General features: G+C 41.9%; 1 protein-coding gene across 1 annotated transcript in view; it reads left to right on the forward strand.

The window, feature by feature from the left end:
* Positions 1-21,130, forward strand: part of SOX5 (SRY-box transcription factor 5) — a 282,734-nt gene that overhangs the window by 174,137 nt on the left and 87,467 nt on the right. Inside the window, exon 7 of the mRNA XM_041398803.1 lies at positions 12,979-13,099. Within this exon, the coding sequence (XP_041254737.1) occupies positions 12,979-13,099 (121 nt within the window). The remainder of the gene's footprint in view (positions 1-12,978; positions 13,100-21,130) is intronic.

Consider the following 21,130-nt stretch of genomic DNA (forward strand, 5'->3'; position numbering starts at 1 on the left):
ACTTACTGATTTTTTATGGGATGCTGAAGTGTTGCTAATGTGCTTGTGTAAACATTACAGGTTTCAAGGCCACTGGGTAAGCCTGCAGTTTTAAGTCCTGAACCATTCCTTTAGGTGCCAGGGAGCTCCATGATCGTTTTATTAAAAAGCATTTGGCTGCGGGAAGGCAGCTGGTACTTTGTGAATGATGTCCATGCACAGATACACATGGTGTTGTATTGCATCACTGTCTCTTTAGTGCCTTTCCTGCAAAGGATGTGTCAACAGCATCAGTGATGGCTCAGGTTGCAGCATTTCTATTTTTCACATTCTGAGCTGCTTTAGTGTGTGGGTCTGAGCTTCACATGAGGCGATGGTGAGCTCTGTGCACAGAGCAGGGAGACAAAACAATTCCTGCTCCAGCTGGGCACCAAGGACAAATGATCCAAATCTCAGCCCAGGAGCACAAACCCCGTGGGCTGCAGAGAGAAAAACAAGCAGGATGGGAGTGCAGGGGCTGAGCTGGAATTGGACACTGAACTGCAATGTGCACATGGAGCAGAGCTGATCCCAGGGAGAGACCCCGGGAGCGCTCGTGCATTTTGGGGCCATTTGGGTTCATCTTGGGGGCAGCCCTGGCTGGGCTCTGGTGCTGCCCAAGGTGCATCCATGGAGGAGATCCTTTGGATAAATCCCTGCTTTGTTCTGGAATTCTGCCCAGCCTCTGCTCCAGGTCAGCCTTCCAGATCCTTTGGATAAATCCCTGCTTTGTTCTGGAATTCTGCCCAGCCTCTGCTCCAGGTCAGCCTTCCCAAGGCATCATTAGGAACCCTGACACAGTTGCAGCTCTTTTGGAAAGGTATTTTTCTGCATGGCTTAGGGTAACATCAGAAAAGAGAATCTTCTCTCTGATGACTGTACTCATCTAACCCTTGGGAACATCCAGAAGCTCTTCTGGAGCTCCCGTGCATGTCTTGTCCAGATGCCCTTTAGACAGGGCCTTTAAGAGCCCTGGATCTGAGGCTGTGAGGGGTCTGAACCTGCACAGCAGCTGCTGGTGTGATCTGAGAATTTTCTGTGTTTGTCCTCTTGTGCATGCCCTGCTTCTGCCCTGGGTTGATAGTTTTGGGGTTTTTTTTAAATTTATTTATTGTATTAAATGAAGTATCCTGGTGAAATCTTAAGAAATTGAAGGAACTGGATTGGGACTTGTGTGTCCTTCTTGCAATTCCCACTGTGTCTCCCCCACCTCGTGAGAGACAAGGCCTTGTCTCCTCATCTGCTGAAACTGGGCTTTAAGCAAAGCAAGATGTACTACTCATGTCATAAATGGAGGGAAAAAATAGGTGTCTATAATAATAATAATAATAATAGCTCAGTGTCCTGCTGGGGAGGACATTTGAACCTGTGTTCTGCTCCATAGATGCCTTGTCCTTTAAAAAAAAATTAAATTACATTAAATTATTATATATATATATATATTAAAATAAACTATTTTTTTCATTGTTTCTGCTGAGTGTCATTGGGATCAATTTGTATTGACTTCAGCAGAGCAAGGACTCAACACAAAGTTCCTACAGGTCAGATTTTGCCCTTAAAAAAATTATGATTATTACAAAGTCCCTTTTCTGAGCTGAATACTTCTTAAAAGCTAAAGGCATTTAAAAAATCATTTATTACTTGATGTTTTCATCATGCTTATTGCTGGTTTCCTTTCTGATCTAACTGTCAAATTAAGTTTATTGAGTCAGTTTTGTTTAATTAGTTTAATTTTACTTGTTCAGCAGCACTGCCAGAGTTGTACTTTTTAGATTCACAGCTCTGAATGAAAATATTCCCAGTGACTGGCAAGACAAAACAAAAAACAAAAGTGGAAATGGAATTACTAAAATATTTTTATTTGCTTGGGTAAAATGCTTCCAGAATTGAAATTTGGAGCAGAAAATTTGTAAGGATCCTGATAATTTGGCTTGCTAACTTAAATCCATTCCTGCTGACGCCTCAGAACTTCTGCTCACTTTGTTGGGAGTCAGGTCCACCACACAAAGCCTGGGAAGTGTTGGTCTTTCCATAGAAACAGGACTAGGAATCAATCAATTGATCAGAAAATTGCTTTTATTCCTTAAGAGAAGTGGATGGTTCAAGAGCAGAGCTTGCACAAAGCCTGAGTGCCCAGGGTGCATGGCCAGAAGAGATGGATGATATCCCCGGGGTGATCTCAGGGGGATCACCCTGAGATTTTGCAGAGCTCCCCAGCATCCCTCTCTCCCAGACACATCCCAGCTCCCTTCCCTTGGCTGTGCAAATGCACAATTAAAAGCACTAATCAGGTAAAGATTAATGTGCTAACAGAGTGTGCTGCTAACAGTTTATTTCCATGAATGGGGAGTGTGTGGGAGCACCCCAAAGAGCAAAGAGATGCTGGAAAGTTGTAAGAGATAAGAATCTGCTCACTGCCTTTCTGGAAGACAATAGGTTTTGTGAATATTCTGCTTCCTCTCCAGGCAGCGAGCGAGTATGGTTAACCAAAATTGTTGAGTAATTGTTCTGTGGTTGAGAACAAAATGCTGAATTAAACTGTTCCCAGCACAATAATTGTGTGATTACAGCATTTATGTTGCTGGCCAAAAGAACAGTCATTAGGTTTGGAAGACTTACCAAAACCACAGTCAGAGGGAAAAAAAAATGCAAATCACATGTAAATTGTCCTCTAATACCTATGGTGGCTTAAAATTTGATCTAGGAGTATGGTATGTGTATATTTAAAGGCAGTCAAGCCAGAAAAAAAAAAGGATTGTACATTCAAGAAGTACTTCAGACTAGGAAGAAAATACCCAAAGATGATTCTTGTTCATTATGCTGTGCTTTGCCCCTCTGCTGAGATCCTGCTTTTCGTGCATTATGCACGTGTTGGGCTCTGTTTCCCCTTCTGCACCTGTCAGGGATGCTCTGGGGGGGCTGCCACGCCCAGCCACGCCCCGGGCCACACCCAGCCACGCCCAGCCACGCCCAGCCACGCCCATTCCAGCAGCAAGCGTTTATCTGACTGCTGGGATCCACCAGGAGAATGAAAAACTGGTCCATGGTGGTAGGTGCCCTTGTGGGGCAGGCAATCTTCTTCTCCACTGCATGGTCTGTATCTACAAGTGCCAAGAAAACAATTGCATGTCGTGTCATTTTTTTTTTCTTTTTTCTTCCTTTTTGTAGTTTTCCTCATATTTTTAATAATAAAAGGGATGGGGGAAGACAAGAGAAAACTCAAGGTGACAGGAAAGGAGAAAAAGATACAATGTTTTGGGCAATCAAAATATTTGTAGCTGCAATTTAGTGGAGTAAAAAGCTGCAGAATTTGGCTAGCTGCTTACCTGGCTGTACACAGAAATCAGATGATGAGATGTCTAAATTTTATCACTCTATCTACAGCTCATTGTGCTTTGACTGTATTGCTGTCACTAGATTGTAGACACAAAATTAGAGACTGTCTTCAGCCCTATTCAAGAAATGTTCCCAAACAAAATCCTTGTGAATAATAACATTTTTTTATGAGGATTTTGGTAACAGGGGTACAAAAAGCATCAGGACTTGAATGGAAGAGCGGTGACGTTTCTGCTGAAATTGTATTTGTTCTGCAACTGGAATCTGTTCTGCTTTTGAAATCAAACTTTTGGTGGCGAACCTGAACTCTGCCGAGGAACAATTCCACTGGCAGAAGAGACAGTGAGAAACAAGGCTGAGCAGCTGAGGGATTGAAAAGAGGTCTTTATTATGCATGTCCCTGGGCAGTAATTAGAGGCTGTCCAGCACTAAGGCTGTGTTTGCTGCAAGGATTTCTAATAACATGTGGTCACAGTTTTCCTGGCCATTTGTTCAGGGATTTCTCAGATCTTCCAGAAAGCAATGAAACTCAATATACAGCAGCAACAGTGATGATGATGATGATGATTATAATAATGATGATATATTGTCTTCAGAAAAGGATGACACTGAGCTGTTGTAACTACTTGTGCTCTGAAAATTATGTCACTGGAGACCACACTTACCCTGGAACATATATCTGTAATAATAATAATAATAATAATAATAATAATAATGATGGGGGAAGAAGAGGGGTCACTCAGAGGGTTTATCAATGGATTTTAGTCTAAGGTTTTATGAGCAGACCCAGTTCTGCAAGAGCCTACACTGATCAAACCATGGAGGATGGATTTTCCCCTGTTGTTCATTAGTTTGTGTACAGTTTTATTAACTATGTCCCTGTTTAAAGAAGGCACGAGGAGGTAAAGACTTTTAGTGCAGACACTTTTTTTTTTAGTCCTTTAAGTCTATTTTTTCTCTCTTTTTCTGGATGGTATGATTTTAAGTGGATGACTTTGATAAGACTTTCTTGTTTGTTTATAGCATTGCACTATTCAGCAGCTGAATGGGTTTTGAATTTCTGCCCACTACATGATATTAAATAACCTCTATTTCTTCCCCGTCGCCTACACACTGAAATTGCTGTATTTTTTTTTTTAATTAATGATATTCCATTTGTCAAAGAGATACTGAGTGGAAAATACATCTTGAAACTTTAGGGGTTTGTTTGAAAAGATACCCTTAGCATTGTGTCAAAAAGGAGGTCGTGGAACTGGCCATCATCTCTTGAGTGCAGTGGTTTCCTCATTGGAACTGTTCTCCCTGATTCAGTTTAAGAATCTGGGGATTTATAAATCTGCTGCAATTTATACATCAAAATTATTAGTTACTGGTGTTTGGATATATTATGGAAAAATCAGCAAGGGGTAAAGGGAGAGGTTTAGCAGCTGGCCTTAAGACAGACACCTCTGAACAACTTAAAATGACAAAAAAATGCCACTTTTTGAAGTGTAATGGCATCAGCCATGCTCTTGCCACCCATTTCTTGATTTTTTCAGAAAAATGCAATAAAGAAATCTTTTGTGAATAGGCTCATTCTCCAAAAGCTGCATTACTTCAGTCTACACAGGAGTAAGAACCATGGTTAGAATCGGTTTAGAAAATATTTAAATACAATTTGGATATTATTTTAGAAAATGACTTAGAGTGAATTACTGAAGCTGCATTCTCAACCTGAAAACCATTCTGGGCAGTTTTAGAGCTGAGCATTGTAGGGTCCTATTTGCACCCTTTGCACAAAAGCATTCACAGCAATACTTTTGTGTCAGGATGAGCCAGAGGTGCTCTGGAAGCACTGAAAAGGTGGCAGGGTGGGCATTTCTCCCAGGTCACAGAACTTACTGTCAGAAAACAGCCAGGCTTCTGCCTGTGGTGCTGTGTAACACCAGAGTTTATTTCCTGTTCATTTACTAATTTCCTTATCCTCCTCTGAATCTGTTGGCTTCCAACGTTCATGGAAGTTCTTGAAAAGTCATTTTTTGATTATTCCTCTTCCTCTTCTCCCTCTCTTTTAGCTCCATGCTAGTTCTGAGCCTTCCCACCAATTCCTCCCTGTTTTTATACTCTAGCCATTGATTTGTAATTTTAAGATTTGCAGAGTAAAGCTTGAAAAATCCCTGTGCTCCTGCAGGAAAAGTCCTTGGTTCCACACTCCTCTCTGGAGCCCTCAGACATCCTCACATGGAAGGATCCCCTGTCAGCAGGAGTGCCCTGGGCACTGTCCCTGCTCCCCAGAGCTCCTTGGACAGCAGGCCTTGGTGCTCCTGCACAAAAACTTTGGCTCTGGTAAAGGCAGGGCACTGAGCCACCAAAGCAGAGGCTGTGAAAGGAACCAGAGCTGGGTTAGCACACACGTGGCAGAACTCAGCCCCTTCAGCCCTTCTAACCAGGGTGTAGGGAATCAGAAGGAAAATTACACAGATGACTTCTGAAAGGCTGCTGTCAGCCCTGACAAGGGAGGTGTATTGCTTTGTGTCCCTGATTCTTTCTGGCATGTACAAATAAGCCCAGAGTTCATTATATTTTGAATAACTGAGCCCATCTATCATAGATCAGCTAACTGCAGAAAAGAGTACACGTGCTGCTCGAGGAATTATCCTACATGCTGTCTTCTAAATCACATCAGGAAAGCTCGCACCTGTTTTCCTTTCCCTGACAAATGTTTCACTGGATAGCTTTGTGCTGGAGCCATCAGCACTGGCCCGGAGCTCGCTGGGGAGAGCATTAGCCAGGCATATGGAAACTGCTCTGTCGTGTGCTGCAAGGTGGCACCAGGCATTCGTGGAACTTCAGAGATTTTCCACTTTGAGGGACGTGACTGTGTGGATTAACTCTTGATCACTGCACTTAGGAGCAACTCTCTGGTAGCCAACAAAAACACAAATAAAGAACAATACGGCATCTAAATCACAGCAGTTTTGACAGCCACAAGTCTGTGGCAGATTTCCCTTACAGTCCTGTTTATTGTTCTAGGAAGGACACTAACATTTAAACAGGGTGTTCAGGTGCTTGGAAGCCATGCCATGAGAAATCGGTGTTTGTGTGAATGTTAAGGTGAAATAAGATGAATTGCTCAAAACTGTGGTCATCGTGCCTGAAAAGCCCATTTGCTAACTTCAGCCTCTTCATGAAACAAGTAGCTCAGCCCACCAAGCAATGAATCTTCTTCTTTTATAAAAATGAAAGGGCAAATTATTTTTAGTGCTGCTCTTGAGCTGGGGTTAGGAGAGGCCTTTTGAGAGTGCACTTCAGTCTTCCAGTGTTACCTGAATTACAGTCACTTGCTCTGAAGGTCCTGGCTTGGCCAGAGAACCCCACTCACTGGGGCTTTTTACAATCTGGAGCAGCTCTCCCTGTGTGAGCTCTTAGGCTTTTGTCTTCAAACAGCTGGAATGAATTCTAGTTTATGTACTTTTTATTTCAGGTAGGCTGTTTGTTCCAATACCTTTGTGGCAGAGCTGCCCTGTGGGTAACTTACATGCCAAGTTGCACAAGCAAGAATACTTCTTAAGCCTCATCCCTGTGCAAAAAAAGTCATCTTACTGCTGTCCTCTCCTCTCTATGTTTCTTCAGTACTAAATAAAATATTTAAAAAAATGTTTTGGAGTTTTTTTATTTTAGTTACAGAAACGAACAACACATGAACTGCCTTTTTCCTTTGGAAGTGTCCAAGGGTTGTTCCTTAATGTGAAAGGTCCTTTTGGCCTCTGTCCTGCCAAGTGCTGCTGGAGGTCTGTCTGTCAACGTTGCATTTTGTTCTGTGGCATGAACTGGAGGAGGAAAGCCTTGGAAGGAAGTTACCAACAAGGAAACAGCTACTGTCTGTATTACTTGGCAGTTTAAGGCACTTTGCTGCACTTTAGTTAAAAAGGCTGTGTGTGTTCATTTACAGACTTTGTGATGAGGTGAAGTGGAGATGGATGCTGGTAGTGACACCTGGGCTCTCCTGCAGGACTGAGCAAAGGTGGAAAGTTTTAAAAAAAAAAGCCTTGCTTTTTTAAAATGGAAAATGCTTATGTATTTCCCTGAGACACATTCTGAAGGTTTGTTCCTCGTGTTTTCCGTGTGCCAAGCTGCGTACCTGTTAGGGATTGTGTCCCTGTTCCATCAAGCTGACCATTTTTTGCACCCCACCACTCAGAGCAAAGCTGTCCCGTGCCAGCAGAGTTAGGTGCCAGCCTGCGTGGGGGTGCTGAGCTGTCTCCCTGAACCCCCCCGTTCATTGTCCCCAGAGATCACCCCTGTGGGAGCAGGTTTCCTGCCAGCAGTCGCTGCCTGCACTCAGCTGAGGGAGCAGTGAGAGCTGCTGAGGGAGCTCAGCTCCTTGGGCAGGTCGATTTTGGCAAGTTCTGGTATGACTTGTCTAAGCCTCATACGCAGCAAAGGGAAGAATGATATTTAGGGCCCAAATGGTCTGCTGCAGAAGAGCTTGCAGGTGGTGATCAGGGAGAAAAAATGCACCTCTAGTTCACGGCACCCACTTCTGCTTTGCGTCCTGGACAGCAGTAAGCACCCCGTAAAAAGGCACCTCAAGCCCAGGAGGGATCATTCCCAAACCTGGATGGGCAGGGCTTGCTGCTCTGTGGGCTCAGGACATGCTTGTGTCAGCTTAGGGAGCTGATACAGAGAAGAGAAAAACATTTTCTTATTTTAAACATCACTGAAAGGGAAAATAGCAGATTGTAGTTATATGGGGACATATATTTTTATTTTCCTTAAGATAGACGTGGGGAGGGGGGTGAGGTAGAGGGAAAGAGGGCCAACACATGTGCTAATTAAAGAATGCAGTCCTTCAGCAGAGAGTGTGCCACTGAGAGCCAAGTGTTTCTGGAGGAAGGGGGACAAATGCAATTAAACATGTCATTTTTGAAGGACAGATTTGTGTTGCTGCATGTGAAATGTGCATTGCATTCTTCCCTAAACAGTAGAAGAGATGCTTAACTTACAAACAAGTCACAAGCAGGAGGATATTCGTAAAACAGTTTGAAGTTAGTTAAATCATTCATGTGCATCCACCGTTCTAGGAATGTAAAATCTGAACTTATTTGGGGCAGCTGAGAATAACTCCAGTGAAAAAAAAAATTAGCCACACTTCTACATGAAGAAACCACCTAAGAGTCCCTTTCAGCAGAGATGCTCATGCAGCTCCTGAAGGGCCTCTCCTGAACAGTTCAGGAGAAATGTACTCAGCAGAGTTTGGTCAGGTTGAAGGGAAGAGAGTGTTGCTTTTAGCAGCTGCTCTTACCCACACTCAGTAATTTGTTATCACCAGTCTCACCAAAAGGAATAGAATAATAGAATTGCTTCTGAAGAGCTAGAGATGCGTGCTTTAGCAGTATTTGCCCCTCAGTGGAAAATGTTACATATATATATATATGTATATATATACATATGTTGATGCTGGGAAATGCACTGAGATATTTACCTTGGAGAGAGGAAAACGTATATAAAAGTTGATGCTAATAAATATGTAATGAACAGCTGTGGAAATGAAATTGGGGGAAGTGTATGAAGAGAAAATAGATAGAACTAATAGCAGCTGCTATTTTAGGGGCTTAGGTTTGCTGAAAGTATAGATTTATGTTACTTGAGAAATGGTTTAAGCCTTCTAGATTAAGCAAGATGTGCAAGGGAAAACTCTGAACTTGAAGAATTCTTTCTGGATGCAGGGGCAATAAAGGACCAAAATAAAGTCAGGGATGCTTCCCTGATCCTGACATTCTCTAAGCCACAAATGTCTAACTTTGCAGTCTTAATGTTGCTTTAAACTATTTCCCTGTGTAGCTATTTACATAGTGACCCAAAGCACACAGGACTTTTTACAGAAAATAGAACTGTAGTTGTCGAGTGTTTGCAGTCTAAATTTGTGGAAGTCACAGCAGGAGCTAGTAACAAACAGTGGGGGCAACTGTTAAAAACATACTTGGTGCTTAGGTAGCTGTGGTAACCATAGTATGTTCCTAAAAGTAGACAGGAGAGCAGAATTTAGGTGGAAATACTACAGTTATGATGAAGCTGAGAATCCTGGAAATATGAACTGTGGCTGTGTTGGATGCAGTGTCTTTGTGTGCTTGCATTTGTTATGGTCAAGCCGTAAAGGACACACACAGATTTGTGACGATGCTGGCCCAGCCTTCAACAGCTTGAATTGGTTCCAAGTTTGCCAAAGTTTCCCTTTGATATGGTGAGCCATTTAGGGCCAGACTTTTCAAAGGCACTGAAACAAATGAAGAAACATTGAGGCACTTTTCAAAATCAGGAATCTCCGCAGGCAGCTGTGGGTGTTTCACTTGGGCAGTAGATTTACCGTGAGGTGCTTGTCGTGTGCTCATCCTGGTTTTTGCAGTGGTAAGTTCTTTAGGGGTGGACACCTTTTTGGATTTTCAGTGGCAGCTCTGAAGGTTTCCTGCTGTGGTGGTTTGGTTTGGCCAAGCACCAGGCACCCACAGTAGCCACTCACTCACCCTCCCCTGCCACAGCTGGGCAGGGGAGAGAGAAAAATTGATGAAGGGTTCACAGTGTGCTCAGCTGACCCAGTGGCAGCAGTGTGAAAAGCAGGCCTTGGAGGGTTGTGTCTGTATCCTCCAGACCAACATCATAAAGCAGGTGAGAGGATACAGGGTGATTCTGTAGCTCGTTAAATCCACTGGGAATTTCAAATACAGTTGTCTGCCCTTTAGGATATTGCAGCTGAGAAGAGGTCGTCACGTAGAGAGGGTGGCCAGTGGAGAATCTTGACAGCTGTGTGAATTATTAGATTGTTGAAGAGGTATTTCTTTTTATGGATATATGTCCATTAGCAGAACAAGTTGAAGGGGTCTGGAAAACAGCCCTGATTTGCAGTCCATTATATTCAAATTAGAAATGCAGTATCAAGAAGTTACAATCCAGAAAATATTGGAAGGCATGTAAGCTTCCTATAAAAATAAAATATATTTGATTGAACTGATAATAAAAAATACTTGAGAGATTTAACTGATGTAGTAATACCTTGAAAAGAGGAAAAAAAGGGAAACACCTTAGATGTAAAACTCAGAAGGAGGGCCTGTATTCAATGCCACTTGAAGCAGTTGTATCCTAGCAATTCCATTTAATAATAATAATAAACATAACGAGTTAAAACGTAGTAGTTAAATGAGCCATAAAAACGAAGAGTCCATAATTTGTGTGATATTGTGTCAGGTAATCGGATTAAAATAAACTAATGTTTGCATTTATTTGTGTTTAGGAGAAAATGAAGTGTAGCTGAGTGCTGCTACATACATTCCATCCTGGAATGAAAATCACATTGTTTTGACTGTGTTATTTCTATATCCATGCAAACCATCCTCATCACTCCATAGCTTTTACCTCCCTAATGCAAATAGGGTTGTGTCATTTGAAATCAGGGGCTGTAAGGCCCCTTGGAGAGTTACAGAGGAGCAGCAATTTGGAAAAAAAATGAAATGCAGCAGTCAGATTTAGGAAGAAAGGGCATTTTCCTGGTAAATGTTTTCCTAAATGGGAATTTTTCAGCGTGGTGTTTTGCTCATGTGTTTGGCAGTCACTTGGAATCAAGTGCAGACTTAAGCTACATTGTGGGCTTGGCAATGACAATTTGTGTGTGTGTGGTGCTTTAGTTATATTAGCCCTGGAGGCAGAGTTAACACTTGCAGTGGGACAAGAGTATTTGCAGTCATCAGAGAACTTTGCAGTCAGCTTCAATAACATCACTCCATTTTTTTCACTTTTTTTTAACATTTTTTTTGGCAGCAAAGCACTTAGTAGAACCATCTGTCTTTCTATTAGTGTTTTTGAGTCCTGTTTTGAAGCTTCTTCGCTTGGCAAAGTCACTTTCATCCTTGGAAACCATATAAAAAAAAAAGTTCTGTGGCTTTTTGCCGAAGAAGAGTACTATGCAAAAATTCCGCATGGCTGTTCATTTTTGTTCTAAAAGAATACAGTTACTTTGTCTTTGTCTTAAAAAAAAAAAAAAAAAAGAAAAAAAGGCAAACCACAAAACCTCAAACAAAATAAACAAAAAATAAACACGTGGAGAAAAGGCAGGTATTGGACAGCTCTGGGATAACTGCGTGCAGATAGAGAACAAATCACATTTTGTATGGTTTTTTCTCCCGTAATTGAGTTGAAAATAGGTATGCCTTCTAATTAACAGGATCAGAATAGAAAGACAAATATTGAAGTAACAAAAAAATGGATCAAGCTGGTTCAGTGAGTGGAGCTACATCTACTCTGTCTTTCAGCCCCACTCTTAATCTCCCACTGCAAGAATTTCTGTCAACAGTGCTCTTGAACTCTGTGCTTGAAAATTGTTTCAGACCATACAGACACAGTCAGCACACACAGGGGTGTTGCTGGCTCCAGGCATAAATTAAAAGGGATGGTAATCCCAAATTTTGTATCACTGTTTTGCCTGGTTACGGTGTTGGGTGAACCAAGACGTGGCCCCTGGACTTTAAGGAGAATAAATGAAAATAGAGTTAGGTCAAATGGTGTATTCTGAGCGGTGGCAGCCAAGGGCTGGGGCAGGTTCTCTTTCCCAGTTCTGCTGTCAGGCAGCAGTGAAGGGAGTAACACCTTCTTGTGCCCCTCAGCATAGAAGGTTGTCTGTTGCTACTCTGATTTTCTGAGTTACTTAAGGCCACAAAATAAATTATAGTTTACAAAGATGTCTCCATCTCGGATGCCTCAGCTTTGCAGCGCCATTGAAATCTAGATGAGCTCTCTTAAAAACTGAGCCAGCCTTCTTGACTGACTGATCTGGTCAGTACAGGGGGGGGTTTAAATTGAAACTAGACATTTAGCATCTTAATCCAGCAAACTTTGTGTTTCTCATCTGTGTGAAATGCAGGGACAGCTTCCATTTCTATCAATTATAAAAGCTATTAACGGAACTGGGTAAAAGCAACAGCAGTAGACGTTGTGCCATGGCCCACTTCCAGCTTTGATGACTAATTTCTGCATGGCTTTAGTCCCCTGCAGTATCCACTTACAATATAATATTTTCCACTTCCTGGCTTGCATGGTTGTGTAGAGTTGCTGTGCAAAGTTGAACGCCTAACACTTCAGAAATGGCTGTTTTATTTGTGAATAAAGGGTCTCAGCCTTTTTTCTGAGACTTCGTCTTTTCACATGTACAAATAAGTGCACGTGTATGAGCAGTAAAATAGCATTGGCTGTGCTGTGTGCTGCTTGTGCACTTATTTTTCCTTTCTGAGGAGGTGTCTCTGTGTTTGGGCTTGGTCAGGGTGAAAGCTACTGTCTGAAACAGATACTGCTACACAGTTCAGTGAAAGAGAAGGAAGTACCCCCCTGCAGGCAGAGATAAGTGAGTCATCATGGACTGTGGGGGGAATAATTAAGTGGGATATAGATATGCCTTAGTGAAATATTTCAGTTTATTTTGGATTCATGTGATTCATATGGAGTGTCTGGTGATGAAGATCAAGCTCCTCAGTTGATGCTGCTGGAACAGCCCAGTATGAAGAGGTGTACACCTCTCAGATCAGCAGTGAAAGAGAGCATACCAGCAGACATTGTCCCCCCCAAAATCCTGTGTTTGATTATCCCTCTCCTGTTCAGCAGGTCCAGGGTCAGCTGCCTCCATTAATGATTCCCGTGTTCCCTCCAGACCAGCGAACCCTAGCAGCAGCTGCACAGCAAGGATTCCTCCTTCCTCCTGGTTTCAGCTACAAGGCGGGATGCAGTAAGTCCTGGAGATTCTTTTAGCTGGAAGTGGGTATTACAGGGCACACTTTCCTGCCAGTCTCTATGAAAACAGCACCCTGTCGATGGACAAAGCCATGGATTTGCAGAGATGAGTGTGAAGCAGGGCATTAGTTGTTACAGCGTGAGAAAAGCCTGTCAGAGATGAGGGATGTGTTCCTACATAGCAGCCAAACATCTGACACAAGAGGTGGATTTGTGCACCTCCTCTCTGACAGGCCTTTCTGACAAGTGAACATGCTCATGACCACAAACTTGCATCTGAAGAGAAGCTTTTTGAAACTTCCCAATAAATTTCAACACTGTTGTAAGAAAACATGTTTTTTCCTGAAGCAGACTGCTTGCTATTTGTGAACTGAGGGCCTATTCTAGTCTCTTTCTTCACACAGAGCTCACATTAATCTCAACGGAGGTTCTGCACAGAGATCAAAGATAGCATATGCCTTTCAGTTTGATGGACTAACACAAACTCTGAGGATATTTGTGAGAGCCTAACACTTAAAAATATAGCATCTACTTTTTTAATCTTTGAAAGATTTGTATTGTTCTCTACATTCCCCAGATTTTTTTTTTGTATTTTATTTAAGCCTTCTATAGGATTTCATCGTCCTGTCAACATGATGAGAATAAATACAAGTTAAGAAATAATGAAGGAACTTTATTTCTGTGAATAAACTTAGCTAGAGCATGAATTTCATAGACTTGTTTCTGTGCACTTGTAGAACTCCTCTGCCATCAGTTTTCTACTGAGTTATCCTGGACTTGCTTGTTCCACCCTTCTCTGTCTCTGGTATGGGTGTTTGTTATGTCCATGTCCCTGTATCCATCTGTATCCTTGACTAACTCATTAATTCATCAGTTGGTTTGAGTTACTCAGCACTTGCCACTGCTGCATTTTTGTAAACTTAGAACACAAAAAGATTTCTTTAGTTAAGCTGGCTTGCCCCACAATTTCAGATTTCTCTCAGCTTCTGAACATCACAGACACAGTACTTGAGTTTCTTTGGCCACTAACACCTTTTCCTGATATTTCTCAGACTGGGACCACTATTGCAGGTACTGTTCCAAACACTTCACATCCCTCAGCAGCTGCAGTGCCAAAGCATGGTCTGGTTCAGCTCTTGCAGTGATTTCACACACTCAGTCTCTGTCGGCTGGGAGAAGCAGTGACAGAACGTGACAGAACGTGCAGCTGCGAGCCACGCTGAGTGTGAATGCTGCCATGGCTGTGGGGCTGCAGAAGGTCAGCAAAGACAGATAGATCTGGCAGATGATGTTGTTTCCATGTTAGCCAAGTCCAGTTTGGGTAGGAGTTGAGGTGGTTTTTTCCCTTCTTTGTTCTGCGTGCACATGAGCTCCATGATGGTCCTGTAGTTCCTCACATCTGTGAAATAGATGTGACGTTACGTGTTTGTGTAACCCTGAAAATTGAAAGGCAAAAAGAGCAAAGTTTCTGCTGCTTCTGGCAGTAAGGCTTGGAATTAACAGTGTGCCAAGATGTAGGGCTGAGCAGGAGCCAGTGGAAAAAGACAGCTCTGTGTTTGGTGGTTGCCTGGCATGTTTGGCTGAGTTGGACTGCGAAGCTGAGGAGAAGGGATAAGCAGTCCAGAGGGTTTCTTCCTTTCACTCACCACCTAGAGCAAACACAAACTCACATACGCATTTAGCCACACCTGGAAAGCTTCACCTAGCTGCCTTCAAACCACCATATGTTCACATCAAGTCATGTTTTTGACAGACCACTAAAACATGTTTCTCCCATTTTTTTGCTTGCCCTACTGTGTATCGGTCCACTTGGTAAATTAGAGAGCTTGGGGTACAATTGTGTTAAGCACCTGAGTGATTTAGGAGACTAAACCTTCCTCTTAAGAGTGATAAAGGCACTAGGATCTAAGCCTTAGGGGTATTTACCAAATTCTTGTACTGCAAGCTTCACTGCAGTCACCTGTGCTGGCTTGAACTGAGCTGGAGTGGGTTTTAGTACCAGCACTGTGCTGCAGCAGAGAATGTCCAGCAGATTAATTTGCTCAGCTTCTGAATGGGTTAAATGCCTGGTTTTCACTGAGTTTGCTTTTGGGAGCAAAGACCTCCTAGGAACTTCCAAAGACCCAACCAGCATCATCTGTACATGGCTGCCATTCTGTGTTTTAAAATCAGTTTATGTGCCTGACTTGTGAAAATGGAGCCTCACTTCTGCATTTTTCCAGTCCTTTTGGAAAACCTGCCCTTCTTTCTGGACTGGTGGCATTTTTCAGAATTGTTTTCTGTGGCTGATTGATGGAAATTCTCTAGTGATGATTCTGTTATTTATTAGCATTAACGACCTGCAGATAGGAATGATAAAATCTCCACGTGACTATTCAGTTTCAGTCACAGAGAACATAAAGGTATGAAAGTTTTCACATACTGTTCCTCGAAAAAAGTGAGATTTGAAAATTTGGGGGAGAAGGAAGAGAGAACAAATATTTTCATAACAACAACAACAACAAATATTTTTATAACTATCCAGTGGTGCAGAGCTCCTTGGCTTTGGAGACACATTCACAGGGACATTTGTGCTGCTCTGCACCCTGTGAGAAGCCAGGTCTCCAGAAGGAGATGTATGGCCAGGCTTCCTGCCTAAGCATTCTCAAACTTGCTTCTGTCCAGGCTGGGACAGCAAGGACTCTCTGTTACAATTGCTTAAACTGAGATGGTTCTTATTCACGGGAAGCTGTTGGGAAGGGATTAAAGAGCAGCCTGGCCACAGTGGTGACCTTTGCAGGGGCTCTGGTGGGAGCTGTTGGCCTCTTCAGCCCAGCTAGGATGAGTGATCAAGGCTCAGGGTGTGCAAAAGAGAAGAAATAACGAAGAGCTGTACTGCTGTTTTATTTTCATTCAGCTTAGCTAACAAAACCTCATTTAACTTACTCAGTGCTTTCTGATCCACCTGTGCCTCCCAAGAGGGGGTGAAATGTGAGTCCCCCAATGGTTTCAGAGCGTGTGAGTGGGAGGGTTCCTGAGGCAGTGCTTACCCAAGGGCTCCTGACTCACCAGACAGAGGCTGCAAAAGAAGAGCATTGCCTTCTCTACACATTCTTTGTTTTCTGAGCATCTAGGCTGAAGAGAACACAAAAATAATCATAACATTGATAGCAGTGGTCCATGTAGGCTCCTTTCCTGGCAGATACCCGATGAGGAGCAGGGCAGAAGTGCACTGATGCTTTATCCCCATCCCTTGCCAGGTTGCAGTGGCTGAGGACTCAGGGCCCTTCTAACCCAGTGGTGGCACCACTGGGAGATGTGGTATTGAAAACAAAGAGTTTTTCTCTGCTTGGTTCCAGCCTGATGGAAAACATTCTAGAGAGATGAAACGCTCAAAAAAAAAATACAGCAGTATCAGTCTCTATTATGTGCAGAGCAAATGATTCAATTATGCTTTTCCAAATATTTTTCAAAATTGGGTAAATAAAGGGAGGAGAGGGGTAAATATTTTCTCCGTGGTTCCATGGCAGGTCATGGTCTTTGGCTTCCAATTTGATGTACTACATTTCCTTTTCTTTCTTTTTCTCCATAGCAGATCATGCTTGGGAGTGGCTTGGGTTTTCATTTTGTTTTGTTTTTTTTCAAACAGATGGTTTGCATTACATAAGGGACAATTTACACAAGTTGACACTTCCCCTTTTTTCTCTATGGCATATTGTGTGGTGGTAAAGTTGGCAGAGATGAAGGGAGGAACTTCTATTAGGATTACATTTCTATTTGAGAAAAAGATTCATAATCTCTGGTTCCAGTTAATTTTCAGCCTCCATACCTAGACATAATTGCATGTATAAAATATTTAATATTACTATTTACAACTGAAGTACTTTTTCTTATGAGAAAAAAAAGTTGGCAGTATGTGATGGGCTGTATAGTCCCCAGTTAGCAAGGTAAATACTGATTATGTACTTATTCAGTCTGTATTTAGTTATTAATGCAATGTGTGCTATTTGGAATTTAAATGCTTTTATCTTTTCATGCAAATTTTTTTCATTTTCTTTATATGTATTTTATGATATACATAATATGTAATTTTTAGATAGATAGATAGAAAATACCTATCTATAGATGTAAAACATCAAATACATATTTTATATCTAAAAAATATAGACATAAAATATATTTTTAGATTCAAATCTTTTTACAAAGGGCTGATGTTTCGAGGTTAGGTGCTAACTAAGTTAGTGACTGGCAGCATGAGCAGATTTGAGGAGTTGACCCAGTATCCCAGCTATTGAAACTGGTTTTAGCAGCAGGAAAGCACCTTCCATTTCAGCTGATGCTGCAATCAGTCTGATTGCTGCATTTCCCAGAGCTTCTCCCACATTTGGGCTCCCCAGATGGGCTCAGGGCGTTTAACCCTTCCTTTCTTCTCCTTCCATAAGCTATCCCTTGTTACTCCTGCTGCTGCTGGTTGAGCCCTGCCTGTGGTGCTTTGCAGATAATAGACACAGCTCCCAGGATTTTAGCAATGGCAAGGGAGATGTCAGCTCTGCTGAGGGCTCAGGAGCTGTTGCTGTTGACTTCACTGAAGTCAGATTTCACACCAGATGATACAGATCTGCTAGGGCCTCTCTTAGAAATAATTAGAATTTATTTAGAGCTAATTAATATTTGAGAAGTGCTTTGAAAGCATAAAAGTGGTGCAAGTGATAGAAGAGAAGAAGTTTTGTATTGTGCCCTTTAAAAGCTGCATGGTTCTGCCTCTGAGCAAGCTGCTTGTCATTTGTAGGTAGTATGATCCTTTTATTAATGCACATTTGTATGGATCTGTATGTGGAATATTAGGGCATGGCTGTATCTCTTATGCAAGAGATACTAAAGGGTGTGAAATAAAGATTTGGGGAAGCACAAGGAGCTGCTTCTGGGGGCTGAGCTACAAAAAAGGCAGGAGCAGTTAGGATGAGAACAGAGTTCTCTGTGTCTTCATCAACACTCCAAGGATCAGCATGGTCAGAACGTTTCCATGCTTCTGCATTTGCACAACTGTCTGCCAGGGGTTTCCAGGTCAGCTACACAGAGCAGCCCAAATCTTGATGGCTCTTCCCTAATTAGTGATGCTAAGTAGGATTAATTTAGGAAACCGCACTCCAAGACTTCTTAAAACATTTGGTCATCGTGCTGAAAGGGGAGGAAATGTTGACCTGAACCTGAAGCAGTGAGGTGTGTTCTGTCAGACCTGAGGCTTTTCAGGGTGAATGAAGCTGTTGAGTTTCTTCTGTAGAAGACAACATCTCACCTTGTTTTCTAAACTAAGGTGTGCAAAAATTGAGTTATTTGGAGGTTTTTAGGATTTGTTTTCTTTTCTCAGAAAGCAGTAGTTGCCAAGACTGTGTTTCCAGAAATGGGATTTACCCCAAGTAAATCCACGTTACTGGCAAGTTCTCAGGAACAGATAGCCTTTTATTTGCTGATACCTGTGTTATTTTCATGGCAATATGAAAAAATTTTGGAAACAAGAATTGTTTTTCTATGCCCATTTGTCCTGTGGCCTGTGGATAATTTGTTGTAACAAATCATGTTGTGTTTGCAGTCAGATGTCATCAACACAAGGTTTTTTTGAAAGCACTTTAATCACTATTTCAACCATGTCCAGTTGGGGGAGGATCTGAATATACAATAGGTACATTTTATGTGTCTTACATATCAGCTTGTTGCTGATGGAAGTGTTCTAAATAATTGACAGGAATTTATTGATGAAATATCCGATTACCTCTTAAAATTGGCAGAATATGAGAGATGAACAAGTCAAGCCTAATAAAATTGAAATATGCTGAATTTACCATTCATCTGTGTTCTGAACAGTAATTCTGATGTCTGATAAAACTGAAGCTCTCAGTTAATTGGTTCCTCACATAATACAGTAAAATTAATGTTTAGGAGTTAAATACCATAAAGTTCCTCAGGGAAAATGCTGATGTGTCTCTGTTTTTCAGTCAGTCACATGTTTCGTGTTTAATGGAGTATCACGTGGATTGTCTTACAATTTTACTCGTGCTCCGTGTCATGTCCGTGTTTCTGTCTTCTAAAGAGAATTGAGTGCTAATTTCTGATTTAACTGTGTCAGCTGACATGCAGGTCATTGACAGTCACTAAATTACAAGAAAAAAATATTGGTATTGCTGTGTTTTTATCAGGATGGCAAAACCAGAAGCTGTGTGTTGTGAAGACCACGTACTGCAGCTTCTTTGTAAAGATAGATGGGACTCATGTTCCAGGGCTGCTGTTCATGCCTGGGAAAGAAGGAGCACCTGACCAAACCCTCATTTTCCCCCAGGATTAGGGAAGAGTGATGGCATGGTGGATAGACACAGCAAGAAGGAGGTTTTGGTGGCAGCTTTGCCCCTCAGGATGTGATGGTTCTGTGGGGCTGCAGAGTGGAGCAGCACAGCTAAAGGCTGCTTCTAAATGAGAGTCCCACAGCCCCCATCTCTGTGTGGCTTCTCCTCATAACTCCAGTGAAAACAAAGCAGACAGGCAAAGCAGAGGGGACCTGGAAGAACAGACAGGTTTCAGCTGAGTTTCTAGGCCATGAAAGGTGTCTGGGGTTCCTCCACCATTATCCATAGTTAAGCAGAATAAAGTCCTGTTTTTTTTTAATTCATGAGCATGTACAAACCTTGGTGGAAGTACTTTGGCTTTCTTTGGAAGCTGGAGTTTTTGAATAAGTGTACTAGGCAGTAGAATAAAGTCCTGGTTTTTTAAATTCATGAGCATGTACAAACCTTGGTGGAAGTACTTTGGCTTTCCTTGGAAGCTGGAGTTTTTGAATAAGTGTAATTTATTCTGCAGGTATAGAAAAAAACAGTAAAAAATGTGTATCCTGCAATCATGGGTTATTCTAGCTGGCAGGGACCTCTGAAGGCTTGCAGGCCCCTCTTGCCTCAGGCAGGGTCACCAAGGAGATGGGATCGGATTCCTCAGGGCTTGCCAAGCTCCAGGGACAGAGAGCACAGCTGTTTGCACAGCTCCCAACATCTGGCTGTCCTTGTGGGGAGGATCTGAACTAGGCTGGATTTCTTCTTGGAAGCCACTGGTGGTGTCTTCTTCATACTCTTCTTACTAATTTAAATCCATAATCCCTAGGGGCAGAAGTCAGGGAGCACTGCTCGTGTCTTCCACAGCCTCCCATTCCTTCTCCTGCATGTGCACCATCACAGCAAGAGAAGGAGAGGAAAATGAGGCTGAAGGTAAATTAGTGGAGAGAAGAGATGCAGTGCATTACCTGTCAGCTGGCCATCAGCTGAGATTATTCATTATAAATACACTCAAGTGATAAATGGAGTGTAAAATTATTGTGGCTTTTTCTAGAATTTGTCAAAAATGGGGGGAAGAGAACATAGAGAACATTCCTTTTCATTCAGCAGAATGTACTGTAAGAAAATGGTTATTTTGGTATTTTTCATGGAATTTAGTTTAGCATACTGGTCTTGGAAATTATAATGTAAGAGTTAGGTTTTGTTTCATATTCTTCATATTCTTTACACTGTTTACTCATCTTCCATGATCTCCAACTTTTTTTCATTTGCTGTCCCTGAAAAATAGGTAGGAGAAAAACAATGAGTTTTTAAAAAATCATGGGAAATAAATGCCCTACTTCTCTTCTGGTATCCTTTTTTTAAGAGAAGAAAATTTCAGGAAAAAAAAATAAATCAGTGTTCTATTGTTTCATATAATCAGGTTCAACTTTAAAATCTTGTCAAAACATTATAATTTAACATTAGCATGTAACTTGATTTATATAGCAAGTAAGACAATTGTGCCTGCTCTGAAGAGCTTGCAGCCTGTCAGGAGACAAGACAAGACACTGGGGGGGATTTCACCATGAAGGAGAATAAATGAGATGAGTGACAGAAAAAGGAATACAAAAAACATCTTCAGGGTTTTGGTGAATGGTGCAACAGACATAATGTTAACTCTTATGCTTTATTTTCACTTGAAGAAAAATAAAGTCCTAATGTTTTTTAACTTAAAAAAAACTCCTTAGATA

This window comes from Onychostruthus taczanowskii, unplaced genomic scaffold, assembly GCF_017590055.1.
Source record: "Onychostruthus taczanowskii isolate IOZ18803 unplaced genomic scaffold, ASM1759005v1 scaffold15, whole genome shotgun sequence".
In the NCBI taxonomy this organism is placed as follows: Eukaryota; Metazoa; Chordata; class Aves; order Passeriformes; family Passeridae; genus Onychostruthus; species Onychostruthus taczanowskii.